This window comes from Rhinatrema bivittatum, chromosome 3 (genome assembly GCF_901001135.1).
Source record: "Rhinatrema bivittatum chromosome 3, aRhiBiv1.1, whole genome shotgun sequence".
Classification (NCBI taxonomy): domain Eukaryota; kingdom Metazoa; phylum Chordata; class Amphibia; order Gymnophiona; family Rhinatrematidae; genus Rhinatrema; species Rhinatrema bivittatum.
Genome location: NC_042617.1, coordinates 303,017,390 through 303,035,773, shown reverse-complemented (window position 1 = coordinate 303,035,773; position 18,384 = coordinate 303,017,390). Strand labels below are relative to the sequence as shown.

The 18,384-nt window shown below is 46.2% G+C and overlaps 1 protein-coding gene across 1 annotated transcript in view; it reads right to left on the bottom strand.

Moving 5' to 3' along the window:
* C3H12orf10 (chromosome 3 C12orf10 homolog) overlaps window positions 1-7,491 on the bottom strand; it is a 52,916-nt gene extending 45,425 nt beyond the window's left edge. Inside the window, exons 1-2 of the mRNA XM_029595080.1 lie at window positions 7,075-7,491; window positions 822-934 (exon numbers count right to left, since the gene is read on the bottom strand). Of these exons, the coding sequence (XP_029450940.1) occupies window positions 822-934; window positions 7,075-7,311 (350 nt within the window). The 5' untranslated portion in view covers window positions 7,312-7,491. The remainder of the gene's footprint in view (window positions 1-821; window positions 935-7,074) is intronic.
* Window positions 7,492-18,384: the final 10,893 nt, after the last annotated feature.

Genomic DNA, 18,384 nt, shown 5'->3' with positions numbered 1-18,384 from the left:
ATCGGCGACCTCCCCCCTGCCGACGACGCCCCCCCCGAGCGGGACGGGACGGAGCGCAACGCCAGGCAACGGAGAGCCGACAGAAACAAAAGTCAAACACTTTTTTTTTTTTTTTTTTTTTTTTTTTTTACAGAAAACGCTGTCCCTGGTACTGAAAAAGCCCTCTGTCCTGCAGGGGTGAGTGAACCGGGCTCCCCGGTGTCACCCCTGACGCTGCTACTAGTCCAGCCGGGTCCTCAACCCTAGCAGCGGCCTCCACCTGGGGAGGGTAGTCCCCTCAGGACCTCTCAACTCCCCAGGGAGGCAGGGCAACCGGGACTAAAATTAACCAAATTAAACAAAAAACCCAATTTACAGAAAAAAACCAAATAGGCCTAATAGAAAATAAAACCCAAAAAGCGAACCTGACTAACAACCAGAATCAGGCCCGACAGGGCTGTGACCGGACCTGCACCACCTACTGGAGACAGAGTAAGACTGAGGGGCTGTGACTGGCACAGGGGCATATATGCTCCGCCCACAAGTTTTAGTCTGTCTCCATCTACTGGTGCGGAGTCACAACCAGGTGTCCTGGACTGATCCTGGTACGTACAGGGAAATACAGTTGCAGCCAGTCACAGGACACAGAAAACCTGTTCTGAGAACTGAACCCATGTCCTCTGCCTGGCAGCACACAACATCTGTCACTGTGTCATCAGGCCAGCCCCTGGAATACACATTTTATAGACACTGAAAAACAAAAGTCCTAATCATAATCTCCAGCTTCCCCTGCTTTCTGTTCCAATGCTGCTATCCTGTGCCACGCCTCCTTACTGGCTTACCTCTGATGATGATCATATCTGTGTTTCAGCGGATCATACTCCCCACCTACATCTACCACGATATCACACTCGGCTAGGACTTTAGGGTCCCGGCTTCGTATGATCTTCGCATCCTAAGGAGACACAAATAGAAGAGAGAATGAAGTTGCTTACTTGTAACACGTGCTCTCTGAAGAACGTTTCACTCTTTCTGAAGACAAGATGATTTTGTGTAGGCTGTGTGTGAGGGGAGAGGCCGGAGCAGGTGCAGAGAGAGCTAAGAACAGGGTTACCAGGGGGGGAGGGGGGAGGGGGCGGGGTTTAGTGGAAGCAAAGATTGCGAGGGTCTCATTATAGTTTTAAAAGTTTTATTCATCAGTTAGTTTCACACCACCAAGTTGCTGTTACACAATGTGTTGCTCCTGATACATATATATACTGGGCAATGCCGAGTCGTAGTTGAGCTTTTGCATCCCAGACTTGGGTCCCCTCCTCGCAGGAGGGGGTATCCTCTTCAGCGGGTTCTTGGTGATCCCGAGCTTTGACGTGCTTGTATAACAGTTCTGTGCTTTCACTTTGCATTGTTTGTAGTGTACATTGTATATACCTCTGAGCCTTAACGTCTTCTACATTGTGGAGTGATATTATCTTTTGTATGTCCTTCAGTTTCTGATCAATAAAATACAAATTTAAAAAAAAAAAAAAGAACAGGGTTACCAGATGCCAAACATTTTTAGAGCCCGATCAATCGCCAAATCTAGCCCAAAAGTAGCCCAAAACTCAAAAGTTGCAAAAACAATTTTTATTATGCAAGATTGTACACAAATTCCTGCACTGCACTCAAATTTACAGGGGGAGGGAGCGGCGAGCCAGTTGGGCAGAGTGGTCTGACTGGGGGGGGGGGGGGGGGGAGGCAGGGATGATCAGGCAGTGAGTAGACTGCATCGTGGGGAAGAGGGGTGGCACGGTGGTCCAAATTTTGGGAAGGGGGAAGGTTGCGGCAAAGCAGTCAGCCAGCGAGTAGTCCAGATCCTGTGGGGGAAAAGGGGCAGCGAGGCAGTCGGATAGTCAAGCGCTCCGGGTCGCCCGGGAAAGGGAGTGAGTGGTTCCGATCACAGGAATAGGGGGGGGGGGGCAGGAGGGCAGTCTGGCAGCGAGTGGTCCTTTTCTTGGATAGGAACGGTACGAGGTGGTCAGGTAGCGAGTGATCTGTTATGGGGATGGGGGCAGCCAGCGGTCAGTTTGCGAGGGGTGCGCTAGGCGATTGGGCAGCAAGCGAGTGGTCCATTTCTTGAATTTGGGGGAATCGCTAGGCGGTTGGGCAGCACGTGGTTCAGTTCATGGTGGGAGATGCGAGGGACTGGAGAGGCGTTCGGGCAGCGATTGGTGCGGACACGTCGAATAACTGCACTGGTTGAAGGGGAGTGAGTTGCTCGAGGAGCGAGTGCGCTGGTTCGCAGGGAGGGGAGGCAGTTGGTCAGTGAGTGGTCTGGATCATGGGGGAGGGAGGCGGTCGAGGAGGCAGTCTATAGGAGGGAGCCGGGCAGCAGCTCTCTGCGCATGTATGCCCGTGACGTTGTGCCTCCATGTGTGAGGCCCAAGGTGGGGGGGGGGGGGGGTGGGGAGTCCTCCCTCGCTGACCAGCCCCCCCACTCTTCTTATACTTTCTTCTCCCACACCCATGTAAAAATACAAACAAGAGGGCAGAAGGCACAAGCGTTCAAGCTTGTTCTCACCCGCTTCGCGACCTCCTGTCACCGCCCGTCCCCGGTGTAGTAGCCTGTGACACCTTAGTGAAAGGCAAGTGCTTCCAGCTTTAAAGTCGCATGCCCTGCCCACCTCTGCTCCCCTTCTGATAAGATGCCCAAAAACCACACACGCCAAAAAAATAGCCCACACCTAAAAAAAAACCCAAAACATTTTCCCGCACATGCTCACAAAAAGCAGCCCAACTGGGTGTGAAAACCACCCATCTGGCAACACTGGCCTAAACTGAAGGCAAACAAGCACCCTGAGCTTTCTTCAAAAGATTGAAAAGGAGGTAGATAAGCTTCAGGAAAGTTGATTCAGCAACAGATTGTTAATTATGCAGCACAAAGCTAATTATGCAGTTTCTCCCCCAACCACATAATAATGCGGGAGCCTGGGGCACTGTCTCCATTTGCTATGAACATTTATTTTTTTGCGACCCTGGGAGTACACAAGGCTTCTCAAACTCCTGAAAGGAGCACAGTAGTCATAAACGTTTGAGAACCATCGTGTTACCCTATGGATTGTAATGTCTGCATGCATCATACATGACATAAAAGCTAGAGAGTTGTATCTCAAAGTATTCACTGTGCCTGACCACAGAACAGGGGGAAGAGCTGTACGAACAGAAGGAAAAGTGCATGAAATCCAGTTCAAGGTCCGACTGACTGATATGTAGAAGAAACCCATGGTCAGCAGGCAACCACCCTGGCAAAAGGGCTACAAATGGAGAATATACAAAGCTAAATCGGAACTTCCCCACTTAGTTCTAGTACAGTGTGTTTGTGCTGTAATTTAGTTCTTACAGTCTCTTGGGCATATGATGTCTCTCCCAAAGTTCTGGGATTCTTTAGTTAAGGAGGCATACAGTTGGTTCTCTATTAGTGCTGGAAGGCAAATAATCTACAAGAAGATATTTGTTGCTAGTTAATAAATGGGGCAGAGCCAAAGCACATATCGCACTTATGCACAGCTAGATGGATTTCTGTAGAGCCAGCAGTAAGGTGAATTCACCATCAGCGAGCGGCTTGAACTGAAAACACTATTTGTGGTTGCACTTGAGAAGGAGTGCTGTTACATGGCAGAGCAGCTATATCGCCTGAATTATGAGCTACCAAACAGGCCCGTTTTGATGTTTGTCCAAAAATGTGCCTGGAGGTGCAAGCCATCAACTAAGCATTCCAGGGAAACAATGTGGCTCTTCTTACTGCACATCTGACTTTTCTTACAGGTGATATCCACCAACACACATGGATCCTCAGCCTAGGCTTGGATATATGGTCGAGAAGGCATTCAGGAGAGATGCCGTGCCAGAAGCAGCACTGTACTAACAAACAGGCCGATACAGTAAGGAGCGGTAGGAAGAGCTGCGTTAGTGCCGGGCGCACCCGCGGTTGCCGCACGCACAGTCCGGCTCACCTACCACTCGATACTGTATGTAAATAGCTTGCAAATGCAAGCTGCGTCCAAGAAGCGTCCGTGAAGCGTTAGGCCTGCGCAACCCATTTTACTGTATAGAGCGCCATACAGTATCCTGGATGCGCTGGCCTAACGCTTCACGGACACGCTGGTATCTGTCATTTCAAATGTCAGGTACCAGGAAGTGGACGGTTCTCCTACGCTCAGGATTGCCAGTCCTCTCTCCCCTCCTCCCGAAGCAAGGCGCGTAAAGCAGCCTTGCTTCGGGAGGAGGGGGAGAGAGGACTGGCAGTGTAAAGCAACGAAGTGACTTACTCTTCTTGCAGCCCCCCTCCGGAGATGAACATCGGCGGAGACGGACCGCGGCTCCCCTACCTCCAGTCGGCGAAGATGGATGCCTGCACGGGCGAAAGCGGCCCCTTTGCGTGCAATTGGGCCGCTCACGACGTGACGTCACATGCCGTGACGCCAAACGTCGTGACGTCACGCCTTGAGCGGCCCAATTGCACGCACAGGGGCCGCTTTCGCCCGTGCAGGCATCCATCTTCGCCGGCAGCTGGAGGCAGGGGAGCCGCGGTCCGTCTCCGGCGATGTCCGTCTCCGGAGGGGGGCTGCAAGAAGAGTAAGTCACTTCGGTGCTTTACACTGCCAGTCCTCTCTCCCCCTCCTCCCGAAGCAAGGCTGCTTTACGCGTCTTGCTTCGGGAGAAGGGGAGAGAGGACTGGCAATCCCGAGCGTAGGAGAACTGTCCACTTCGTTGCTACTTTTTTTTTCGCTTTTTCGCTTTTTTCCGCTTTCGTTGCTTCGGGAGGAGGGGAGAGGACTGGGGCTGCCCCCGAGACCAGCACCCATGGACCCGGCCAGGGCAGGTGAGCGGGGGCTGGGCGAAAGTTTGCCGCCTACCCTTACCCCTGCCTCTAACGCAGGGGTAAGGGTAGGCGGTAAGTTAGCAGTTTAAATGCGTGGCAAAACGGCAGGTTAAAAAAGCGATAGTCGGGGCGTGTGTTACTGTATGGGAGGGAATAGCTAATTCGATCGTTTACATCTAATATACATGCCGCGGGCGGAAGGGGTTACCCGGTGATTTAAAGAGGCGGTAAGAATGGGTTAAAGGGGATAATGTATCGCGGGTTGGACTAACGCGGCCGAAAAGTGAGTAGAAAGCGGGTTAGGAGCAGGGTAACCGCGGCCTCACTTTACTGTATTGACCTGTTGGTAATGCTCTTATCAGAAGAGATCAAAATTCATTTGCCAGACAACATAAATGTCTGCATTGTGCCCTGTTGAAGTTATTCAATGTATGTATGAGTTGCTGAGTTATTGTTTATTGTAAACGTGCCGCAGTATAATTAATAAATAAATATATATATATATATATATATATATATATATATATATATATATATATATATATATATATATATATAAATAAAGAAATCAATGACAATTACACTGCTGGAGGAAATGCTTGTGACTTCCCCCAGAGGAAATAAACAGAATTAAGAGTCACACACTATATCTAAAGGGAAAACGTTAATGACACTAAAAAATTTGGGTGTGAAGTGTAATCCTACACAGATGCTATGGGTGAGAAACCAACCATTCTCTTATCTGTTTAATCTGGCATTTACTGTTCTCATCTGCCTTACAGCAATGCAGATGCAAAACGTGTCTTTAGCCATTTTACTGTCATTAAAATAGATTAAGAAACCACCTCTCACTATGTACAATGAATTTAATTTTCATATATTTGATATGATCTCTAAGCAACTGGCAAAAAAATGCTCAAAATTGATGGTGCTCAAGCACTTGCAGTGTTGGCACTTATGACCACATATCAGGCTGATGCAATACCGTGTGCTGCGGCCAGCGCATGGTTCAACACGTGATTGGACACGTGAAACGGGGGTTAGCGCATTCAAAACGCACGTCCAATCAAGTGCATAGCTAATAGCACTCATCACATGTAAAATACATGTAGATGAACGCTATTACCCACAATGCAAAAAATTTCCCGTGCGGCCAATGCATCCTTGCAATGCAGCACATTTTACACCGCCCACGATTGACATAAAGGTCTACCACACTCAAGGGCGCATTGTAACTACCCAAAATTCCAGCTTTCTATGATCCCTCCTACTAGTATAATCGTGATACTAAGTAGGAGGGACCACCGAAAGCAGGATTATTTTTTTAAAACTGTTCAAGAAAAATAAAATTTCTGGGCGCCCAATATACACTCACAATATACATGGTCCAGGCTGTTTATATTGTGGTTGTATATCGTGCCAGTGGCCAGAGAAAACAGATGCTCATACTGAGCGTGGTTCCTAACCCACAGACAGCCACCTTTCCTGGGTGCCCGATGCCAAGGAGGCGCTAGGGACACATAATTTCTCCTAATGCCTCCTTTTTACCGCAGCAGCTAATTTTAATATAAAATCGGGCACCCAGGAGAGGTGGATCGACACACATTAGGAGAGCGGGCGCTCGAGATCGAGCGTCCGTTTTACATGCACCAATATTGCAACAGCCTGTATTTGATCAGTACAATCGGTACACTGGCGCTACGTTCATCTGCTACTGCATGTAGCCAGTCAGATTTTGAAGAGTGTGATAGTCTTCTAGAGGATTTTAAAGTTAATGAACTTTAAATCATTTTAAAATCCCCTATTACCATGCTTACTGTTCATACTGTGCTTTTAGCTTTTTTTTTTTTTTAGGTAATCTGAAGACGATTCACAGTAGATCTAATAAACTTTCTTCAAGTTAGAGTTGGCAGCACTGACAGGTTGATTCAGTCCTGGTTTTGCATGGCTTTGTAATTCTGATGTCCCATCGAGGTCCCTAAGAAAATCAAAACTACAAATCCATGCATGCAATATGGAAAAAACCGGGACTGCATTACTTTATTCGGCTGACCTGGTCAGAGAAGTTTAAAAATATCACTTAGAAATCTGGAACTAGTTGTACTAGTGCGTACGCTGCAGGGTTGCGGAATGAGGAATGAGGGCAGCAACCACGAAAACCGATATGAATGCTCAGCTATGTTAAGAGAAGCTGACTGAAATGCGGGTGATACCGGTGCTGGGGGAGGCTCGGTTACCTGGTACTGGGGCAGCCTCTGCAACAGGAAGCAGGCCAGCACCTCGTCGCAGTGAAAGGTGCCGTTGTGGGTGCCGATCCTGGGCCGCATGCTCTCTTCCCGCCTCTGGCGCTTGGTCTGCGGCTGGGCTTCCAGTTCAGCTGCGGAGAGCGGGTGTTCGGTGGCAGCGGACAGAGCCCTAAGTCCGGAGCGGCGAAGCGCAAGGGAACGGGTCAGGCGTTGCAGGCCGCGGAACATGCGGAGCTGCGGCACGCGCGCACGGACGGACTACGCTCGGTGCGGCACGCGCGCCCTGCCCGGCACGTCCGGGTTCCACTGTCTCCGTGGCAACCGCCCAGGCGCCTGGTCCTTTACATCAGTAGCAAAACGTAAGCGGGAACTACCCCCTAGCTCAGAGCTTTCACGCTCATGCACTTTGCTGCCCCTCTGAGAGCGATCTTCAAGTGATCATTATTAAGTGTGTGCGCGCGCGCGTCCACTAGTCAGCAGGTCAAAATGTCCCTTGGATTTTGATAATCAAGGTTACGAAATGTTACTGATTAAGGAACCTCAGACTAACATTTTCCATGAGTCCATAATTCTTAGGGAGTATTTCCTACCCGCGAATGCAGTTTTAATCATGTTTAGTTAGTACACATCTAACTCAAATTTTTGAGCGCAGGCCCCCTAAAATTCCTCAGTCACTCCAGAAGTACTTGAAAGCCCTTAGGAAGCCAAAACACCTTCTAATCTGGACATGCTATAATGATATCATGTTTTTTAAAATCCAATACCAAACTCTATTGCTGTAAATTTAACCTCTGGCTTTTTCACCTTAGAATTTATGTAATATAAAATCAGAAATCACTGCTAATATTCAAAACTTATAGTTAAAAATTAAGATTTGAGGCACATCAATTTAACATAACTTTGAATGACTCAAAATTCACTGCACAATCTGCCATACCAAAACAGCTCTAACGCACAGGACTCAAACAGCAGCAACCCTACTCCAGAAAAAGCAGCACCACAAATATTTCACTGGGTCCTAGAACACTAATACACCTCCTATTGGAAAAAAGAACAAGCCCAACCGCTATAGATCCTTATACAGAAACTATATGCTAGCAGAATCCCTCACCTCTGTAACACACAAAATACAAGTACAGACTAAAGGACCAGAAATTTAAATTACTTTTCATCCAGTCATACCAATCCAGTCAAATGGATTATGCCACCACTAAGCAGATGGAGACCGAGATTAACAGGTTCACTGATGTCACCGGTTAAAGACTCCCTTGCTGACCTCAGCCTGCTAGTATTCTCTGTCTTCCGTGAGCATCCCATGCTCTGAGTTGAGGCCTAGTTAGGCTGAAAAAAAAAAAAAAAAGGAATCCAAACTGAAGGGCAGCTCCTGAGGCGAAAGGCTAGTACTCGCTCCCTCAGTTGAGCATCACTCTGGGCCAGGGGGCTTCCAGGTCTATTTCTGGAGTGGGCAATGAATATGGTCTGTACTTGCTTCCCCTCTCTGGGTTGATTCTCCCTTTGGGTGATTTTTTTCTACTGTCAAGCATAAAAAAAAAAGGTGTTTGATTTCTCTTCCATGCTGCCTTCTGTTACATCTTTGGGTAATAAAGTTAAAAAAAAAAAAAAAAAGCAAATAGGAGCTTGGCTAAGAAGCCGCAGCAGGGGAAAGACCACGGTTCTCCAAGAGAGCTCTGGTGGAGCTCTCTTGGTATTCAGTATTCATTTTATGGGCCTAGGCGGTGAGTTTTTATCTCAGCTTGAGGTGCTGGGAGGAATATGGCTATGTTGGCTTATTGTGGGTGCGGCAGCTTCAGTCTAGAGGGGCCTGCTTTCCATTCTTATACAGAGGAACAGAGGAGAGGGGGACAATTAAAAACAGCAATTCCACTGCTCTTGGAGGGGGCGGGGCCCAGCCAGTGTTCCAGTTCCCACTGGCAGTGCTCTGAGGCGGGAATGGCAGCCATCTTGGGAAGATATCAGGGAAATTGGGAGCTAGTCTCCCTTTCTGAGTCCCATGGGACACAGGTCAAACTAGACCTTATTGGGATAGATGCTGATTGCTACTTCCAGGGATACAGCACTTTTCTCCTCAATGTTTCAAGCCTCCTCGCCAGCCTGAGCTTCAGTTTCCAAGGAATTCTTAAATGTAGTCACCAAGCATTCTGTATGGGACAGAGATCAGTCCCAGGTTCTGCTCTGGGCTTTTTTTCTTCTCAAGGGGTTTCAGGAGGGATTGGAAAGAAAAGGCTTAGGAGAGAGGATTTTATTTTATTTATTTATCGAGTTTTATATACCGTCATTCGGTTTCGCCATCACAACGATTGATGAGATGGATGAGGGTAAATCATCCAAATCAGAGGACTCCTAGAAGAATTTAAGACTTTAAGGGAAGGTATTAATGAGGGACAGTTAGAAGAAGGGGAGTATCCTCTGGAAAGAGAGGATGGCTCTTCCATGATGCGGCTCTTTCATAAGGAGCTCTCTTCTCTCATTTTTTCAGTCCTTGTGAGTACTGCAGAGGAAAAAAAAAAAAAAAAAAGACTCCCTTAGCTCTTCTGAAAATCCCATTATGAACAGCATTCGAAAACACTGTAAGTCCTTTCCTCTGCACAAAACAGGATCTCATTGATCTGGAGAGGGTGTCTCCAGAAGCTAATTTTAAAGGAGGTTGTTATTTATTTATTCATACCTATATTCCTTGGCTAACTTTATATTCTTTGGTTTCTCAGAATGTTGGGAATTGTTAGAAAGGGAATGTGAATAAAATGGAAAATGTCATAATGCCTCTGTATCGCGCCATGGTAAAACTGCACCTTGAATACTGTGTACAATTCTGGTTGCCGCATCTCAAAAAAGATATAGTTTGTTTATTTATTTATTTAACATTTTTATATACCGGCATTCATGTTGCGAACACATCATCATCATCATATAGTTATAATGGAGAAGGTACAGAGAAGGGCAACCAAAATGATAAAGGGGATGGAACAGCTCCCCTATGGGGAAAGGCTGAAGAGGTTAGGGCTGTTCAGCTTGGAGAAGAGACGGATGAGGGGGGATATAATAGAGGTCTTTAAGATCATGAGAGGTCTTGAATGAGTAGATGTGAATCGGTTATTTACACTGTCGAATAATAGAAGGACTAGGGGGCATTCCATGAAGTTAACAAGTAGCACATTTAAGACTAATCGGAGAAAATTCTTTTTCACCCAACACACAATAAAGCTGTGCAATTTGTTGCCAGAGGATGTGGTTAGTGCAGTTAGTGTAGCTGGGTTTAAAAAAGGTTTGGATAAGTTCTTGGAGAAGTCCATTAACTGCTATTAATCAAGTTTACTTACAATTAATAGCAGTGGCTATTCCCCATCAGTAGCATGGGATCTTCTTGGTGTTTGGGTATTGCCAGGTTCTTGTGGCCTGGTTTGGCCACTGTTGGAAACAGGATGCTGGGCTTCATGGACCCTTGGTCTGACGCAGCATAGAAATTTCTTATGTTCTTATATCATCGTCAACTGTAAGGTTCACAATTTTCCCAAATCCCCCCCCCCCCCAATAGCCAAAATTTAAAAGGGATACATTACACTTATTTATCAAATCAACATTGATAAGACTCCCACACCTTTTAAAAGTCATATAGAGGTCTGAAGCTTACTACCTTCCATTTCTTTCTGCTTCTTTTTAGCCACTGCTCAGGATATCAACTTACCCCTGATGGCAATATTAAGGCACTCCCAAAGAGTCTGTGCAGATGTGTCCGCATGATCATTAAACTTAAGATATTGCAATAAATCATTCCACAACTGTGCACAGCATTTATCATCTAATAAAGAATCATTTAGCCTCTTGAAGCACGTACCGTTATCTTTATACATAACAGAAAAAACAAACTCAGGCCTAGATGCACTGAGCTGCATTTTTTTTTTCTTGGGAGGGTCCACACTATCACAGACCACTATCCAGGGTCTGCACCTCCCACCCCCCCCCAAAAAAAAAAAAAACATGGCTGGATCGCTGCGTTTTGTCTCATGGCAAAACATCATAGCCTTTCCCATGTGATGGCGGCCTCCAATGCATGAGGCTGCCATCACCTTAAAGGGTTCAGCACCACCAAAAAAAAATGTGGCCACAAATAGTAAAGTATACAGGAGTCAATCATGACACCTCCTTCTCCCCAAGACTGGTAATCAAAGTGGATCTAATGACAAAAATGTAATAAGAGCATGCCACCGGCCTCTCCCCTCCTAATACAGTCAACACAGAATCAATATAAGGGACAGTGTTTACACCTCCCCTCTCCTTTCCATCAAGTTAGCCTGGCATTTCACCCCCCACCACTTTCCCCTTTTCCACTCAATCCCCGAATAATAAAAAAAACAACGCATTTGGAAAGTGGCACCCTCTCCCTCCACACCACCGGACCTCACAAGTTCATATAATCATTTGGGGTCTAGTGGGGCACCCCTTCCAACTCCCCAATACCCCCATTATCTAAAATCCTGGAAAAGCTGCAAGCAGAAGAGCCCAGTGCACCCTCTATCTCCTGGCAGCACCCTTATACAATAGTGCCAACCTGACCTCATCCCAGTCATGTGGGCTGATGCCTGGACCGGCACCATTTTGCTTAATGGTACTGACTGAGCACATGGCTAGGGGGCACCTCTGACCCTTCCGCTGGCAGTCTTTCTAGCATTTTAAGTAATGGGGGGCAGGAGGGGCACCCCACTAGACCCAAATTGTTCTATGAACTTGTAGGGTCCAGGGGTGTCACTATACCAGGTTTTTTTGGGGGTTTTTTAATGCAGGAATTGGGGAGAAATGCCTGGCTATTTTTTTTTTGTTTGTTTTCAAAGGGATTTTATTAAAAGTAACCATTCATTACCAACCAATAAGTTTTACAAGATAAACATGCCTGGCTAATTTTTTATGGGAAGGAGGGCAGGGGTGAAAACCTGTCCCTTTTATTGATTCTATATTGTCTGGGTTGGGGGGAATCATTGAGGATTCATGGCATGCTATTAAAACTTTTGTTAGGGCCACCGTGCTTGGTGGCCCTGGGGTGACGAGGGCGGCCATGGTTGATCACTGGACACTTTTTACTATTTTTTCTGCTTGGTTTTTTTTTCTGGCCCCTTTAAATCTAACATGTTAGGGTCTCCATGTTCTTGCATTAGATTGTTTTCGCAATAAAACAACATGGCTAATGTTCAAAGTCAGCCATATTTTATTTATATGAGATTACCTATGCAAAAGTTACGTTGCATGGATTTGCAAAATTCATGCATGCAAATCCTATCCAAAGCAGCTCATCGGAAGAGGGGAGGGAATCTAGCCCAAAATATGCTAATTAGTGTAAATATACCCCTATCACAGAGAGAGTGTGTGGTGATATGCTTTATACAGTTTAACATGCATTATAGTCCCACCACAGCTTGATGTATCTCCCTGTCAAGTGGGGCAAGGGCAGCCCAAGTAATGGAACCAAACTTGACCGCCAACACTTCTGCAAGACATGAACTACTAACTAAAAATACATCACTTCTCAAGTAAATTTTGTGTGGTGCAGAAGAAAAAAAAAAAAGGTATAATCTCTCTGAGAAGGGTTCCATAATTGCCATATATCCACCAGGCCCAAAGAAGAAATTAAAATTTTAAAATGTGCAACACAGAGTTCAGGGAAGTGGCTTAGGATTTAGAGTTATCCAACTGGGGAGAAAGAATATTAACAATTCTTTCCCTCCAATCCCCCTCCCTAAGATTTCCCCCAAAGAAGAAAAAGACTGTATAATATTTCCTAACTTCAACAGGAAGTATCTACCCTCTTTATCCCTTATCTCCACAAGCTTCTATTAGCCTACCCTGCATGGTGGGCTAATAGAAGGACTAGGGGACACGCCCTGAAGTTAGTATGTAGCACATTTAAAACAAATCAAAGAAAATTCTTTCACCCAACACACCATTAAGCTGTGGAATTTGTTGCCAGAGGATGTGATTAGGGCAGTTAGTGTAGCTGGGTTTAAAAAAAGGTTTTGATAAGTTCTTGGAGAAGTCCATTACTTGCTATTAATCAAGTTGACTTAGGGAATAGCCACTGCTATTACTGGCAGTTGTAGCATGGAATCTACTTAATGTATGGGATCCTGCCAGGTACTTGTGACTTGGATTGGCCACTGTTGGAAACAGGAGGCTGGGCTTAAACGACCCTTGGTCTGACCCCATATGGCAACTTATGTTCTTAAGATATATAACCTTTGAAGCAAAAAACATATTGAAATTATGAACAGTTCATCAATGCCTTATCTCATTTCCTCCAATGAAGCTCCTGGATAAAGATAGAAGCAAGTTTATTGCCTCCTTATGCAATAACTAAACTTTTCATAAGGGAATTTAAGCCCTTAATATTTAAAGAGACCACTTTGACATCATGTACCATAGTAACAACAAAAGAGACCCAATATCAGCCATGAACAACCCACTTCCATAAGACAGATTTTACCATTTCCATCCCTACTCCAAAACCCCCAAGCACCCCCCAAAAAATAAAAAAAAACACACAACCCCCCCCCCCCCCAACACATCAATAGCATGCTATCCTACTAGCACACTAAGCCACATGGAGTGATTAGGCCAGAGGATCCTCCTTAGACAATATATTTATACACAAAGAAAAAATACACAACTTCAACCTAATACTCAAGAAAAGTTCCACCAAGAGCCCTCCCAGTAAAAATGATCTCCTGCAACTAGCAGCGCTATTCAAAATAATGATCGTTTAAGTAAAAAGAGAAATAAAACTATCCAATTGCTAAACCCTTGGCTTGAGATATAGTGTCTGAATTTCTTCTGACACTTCCCTTTTTAGTGACTCTCTGCCAAGTGTTATCCCCACCAGGCAACCACTCAAGGTCTACAATGCTCTGTTTAACAGGAATCCCACTTTTTTTTTTTTAAGCCTTTACTGCCTCTTCCAGTGTATGAACCCTTAATGTAGAATCACTTAATAGTGAACAAAAGGAAAATGGGAAGAGCCATTTGTAGTGCACATTTTCAGCTTTAAGAGTTGGTAACTTTTTAGCTCCCTGCATTGTCTCAACATGGTTAATGCAAAGTCATTGAAAATTTCTAGGATGTGCCCATTCACCGTACTGTAACATGGGCTCTTGCTTGCTTCATAACCATCTCCTTAGTCACAAAGGGATGGAAACAAACTACAATCGCATGAGACTTGTTCTTTACTGGGGACCTCAGCATCCTATTGCCAGACTCCTGCGAGAGTCAGCTGCTTTGAAGATGCCTGAGCAAATATTACAAACTATTTCACCACACTCAATGGAGTTGTCTGGTGCGGGGCACCTCTTATGCACGTTACAGTTGTGAAAGTGGTTCTATAAATCTTCAAGTTTATCTGCTCTCTCCCCATTAGTTTACTCAAGCCACTGAAGGTCTTTCTGTAAGCGTGCCTCAGTAGCAGGATCATCATTTAGGTGCTGCTTCGCTTCCTTTGCTCTTTTCCCAACCGCACCAATATCTTTCAGCTCTGCCACAGTTCTAAAGATCTCTTTCTTAACTGAGGCAATGTCATCCTTCAGGTCCTCAAACCATTCTTGAATTAGGCATCTCCCTTGTGGCAGGGCCTTCTCAGTCTTCACACATGGTCACAGCCACACTCTGCCCCTAAAAACATGCCATAGTGGGTCAGAGCAAGGATCCATCAAGCCCAGCATCCTATCTCCAACAGTGGCCAATCCAGGACATAAGAACCTGGCAAGTTCTCAAAAACTAAGTCTATCCTATGTTACTGTTTCTAGTAATAGCAGTGGCTATTTTCTAAGTCAACTTAATTAATAGCAAATAATGGACTTCTCCTCCAAGAACTTATCCAATCCTTTTTTAAACCCAGCTACACTAACCATGTCCCCTGGCAACAAATTCCTCCTTCACAATCACCCCACTACCAGAAGATATCCAAGCTGACACACCTCTTCTAAGTGGACATTTTCAAATACAGCCTCCAGGTTCACCCAACAGTAGGCAGGAGATTGCAGATATGGGCATTATTAAACATTTTGTGCCACTGACTCAGTGAGCTCAGCTCTTAAGCATCCATCTTGAGAAGGTGACATCACTTCGCTTAGTGTGGCTATCTTGAAACACCAACCAGGTGTGGGGGCACCAGGATAAGTGTGGGAAGCGCTGATGTAAACAAACATGGAGTTCCCTAAAGATCTGTACTAAGACCTATACTGTAACATTTCATAAATGATCTGGAAAAGCAAGCAGCTAGCAAGGTGATCAAATTTGCAGAGGACACAATATTATTAAAAAACATGAGTGGAGTGGGAGGAACTACAGAAGGACCTTGTGAGTATAGGGGAATGGGCATCCAACAGCAGATGACATTTAATACGGATAAGTGCAAAATAGGGAAAAATAGTCTTAATTATATACATAATGCTGAGTGCCATACTAAGACATCACCCAGGAAAAGGATCCTTTTGAAGCCCAGTGGGCAATATGTAGACATAGTCAACTCAGGGTTTTGTGGCAGTAAAAAAGAGCAGAATTAGAAAAAGGGCAAGAAAAATAAAAGGGGATGGAACTTATGAAGAAACACTAAACAGGTTAGAGCTCTTCAGCTTGGAGAAGAGATAACAGAGGATATGATAGGAAAGTTGGTTCTTACCCGCTAATTTTTGTTCCTGTAGTACCATAGATCAGTCCAGATGCCTGGGTTTATGCATCCCTGCCAGCAGATGGAGACAGTCAAGTTTTTCTCTGACACTGCTTCATAAACCCTAGTGGCAACTGCAGTTCCTCAGTATAGATCTGTACCCATGCAAAAAAAAAAAAAGCTTTCGATGCCAAAACCAATGAAGTGTAAAAAAAAACAAAACAACAAACTCTAAACATTCTGCTAACATGCAAAACTATAAACAAGAGGTGCCCACATAGCTCTAGTATTACTGTACACATACAGTAATACTAGAGCTATGTGGGCACCTCTACCCCTCCAGGAAACAGGTGGGTTCTGGACTGATCCGTGGTACTACAGGAACGAAAATTAGCAGGTAAGAATCAAATTTTCCTTTCCCTGTACGTACCCGGATCAGTCAAGACGCCTGGGATGTACCAAAGCCCCCTTATCTGGGGTGGGACCTAGAGATCCCACTCGCAGAACACTTTCGCCAAAAGGAGACCCAGAATCCCCACAAATCCAGACAACAGTGTTGTACAAAAGCATGTAATGATTTCCAAGTTGCTGCTCTGCAAATTTCTTGAGGAGACACCAGTTGCGCCTCCGCCCGTGTAGTATAAGCATGTAAGCCCTCTGGAACCTCCCGACCAGCAGTAATGTAAGTGGAACCAATAGTTTCCTTCAACCAACGTGCAACGGTAGCCTTCGAAGCTTTAAAACCTCTGTTCGCGCCACTCCACAAAACAAAAAAAGTGATCGGACCTCAATAGTCACCTCAAGATAGATGTTTTGAGCTCTCTTGCACTAACTGCCTGAGCTCCCTCGCCAGGGCAGTGGATGCCTCCATTGCCGGAAAGGCAGGAAGCTCCACCGACTAGTTCACATGAAACATGGAAACAACTTTAGGAAAAAAAGGAAGGCACCATCCTTATCAAGACTCTTGAGTCCGAAATTTGAAGGAAGGGATCCCAACAGGACAAAGCTTACAATTCCGAAATCCACCTAGCCAAGCATATCTCTATGAGGAAAACCACTTTGAGAGTCAAGTCCTTCAACATCGCCCTCCACAAAGGTTCGAACGGCAGCACTTATAGACCTCCTCGTAGGACGAGATTAAGGTTCCAGGATGGACAAACCCTTCTAACTGGAGGCTGAAAATTCATCATTCCCCTGAGGAACCTGACCACATCCGGACAAGCTGAAATAGCAGAATCCCCTACTTTGCCTTGAAGGCAGCCCAAGGCTGCCATCTAAATTCTAAGGGAACTCCGAGATAGACCCTTAGTGAAACCCTCCTGCAGAAAAGGACAAAATATTGGGAATGGAGGACTGGAGGGCGTGGACACCATGTGCAGTATACCAGGACTCAAACACTTGCCAGACTCTAATGTAAGCTAGATTAGTGGACTGCCTCCCAGCTTTCAACAAGGTTGTGATGACAGAACCTGGATATCCTTTATGCTTCCACCTCCACCTCTCAAAAGCCAAGCTGCTAGACAATAATGATCGGCCTGGTCAGAAAATATGGGGCCCTGCCGAAAAAGGTCCTTTAGATGTCCGAAATGAATCGGGCCGTCCACTGCAATGTTCATGAGATCTGCAAACCACAGATGCCGTGGCCACTCTGGAGCGACCAAAATCACTTCCCTGTGATGTCTCTATGCAACGCAACACCCTGCCCACCAGCAGCCAAGGAGGGAACACAAAGTAGAACCCCACCCCCACAGGCGAAGGCAGAACAAGAGTGCTGACGCCTTCGACTCCGTGCTGCCGCCTTCGCCTAAAGAATCGAAATGCTTTGGCATTCTGACGAGTTGCCATCAAATCCACGTGAGGAGACACTCACTCCTCCCCCCCCCCCCCCCCCCAACATCTCCGGATCAGCTGCATCATGGTTTCCGCCAATTCCCACTCGCCTGTACTTAACAGAGTACAACTTAGAAAATCCGCTTGGACATTTGACACCTATGTGAGACGCCGCTATCTGCACTAGATGGGACTCCGCCCAATGAATCAAGACTTGTGCCTACCGAGCCACCGCCTGACTCTTGGTTCCACCCTGCTGATATACGCCACTGCCATCGCACTGTCTGACGGCATCCGAACCGAAAGACTTTTCACTAACAGTAAGAGCTCCCTCAAGGCAAGCCGAACCACCCTGGTCTCAACCGGTTGATAGACCATGCAGAATCTTTCGCAGATCAGATACCCTGGACTGAATGGCGTTGACAAACCGCGCCCCCCCAGTCGTCGTCACTACCACCCAAGTCCAGGATCTCGAGGTCCATCCCGCACTAGAGGTTGGGAGACTGAAGCCACCAAAATAAACTCTCCCTGGCCGCCCCCTGTAGAGGCAACGGCAAGTGAAATTCCTCTGAGATTAGCTTCCAATGCGCCAGAAGCGCCCTTTGTAACAGCCTCATATGGAAAAATACCCAGGGACCTGCCAATACCCCTGGATCAGGCTCCTCGCCAGAACCCCGGGGAGCATCACCGGAGACTTCATGGCACCCTCTGATAGACCGGCCTGTCGAAGGCAGTGCCTGAGACCTGAGTCGGGGGCAAAGAGGGCCTGATACCCAGTGCCGGCCCGGAGCCAGACAGTGAACCTC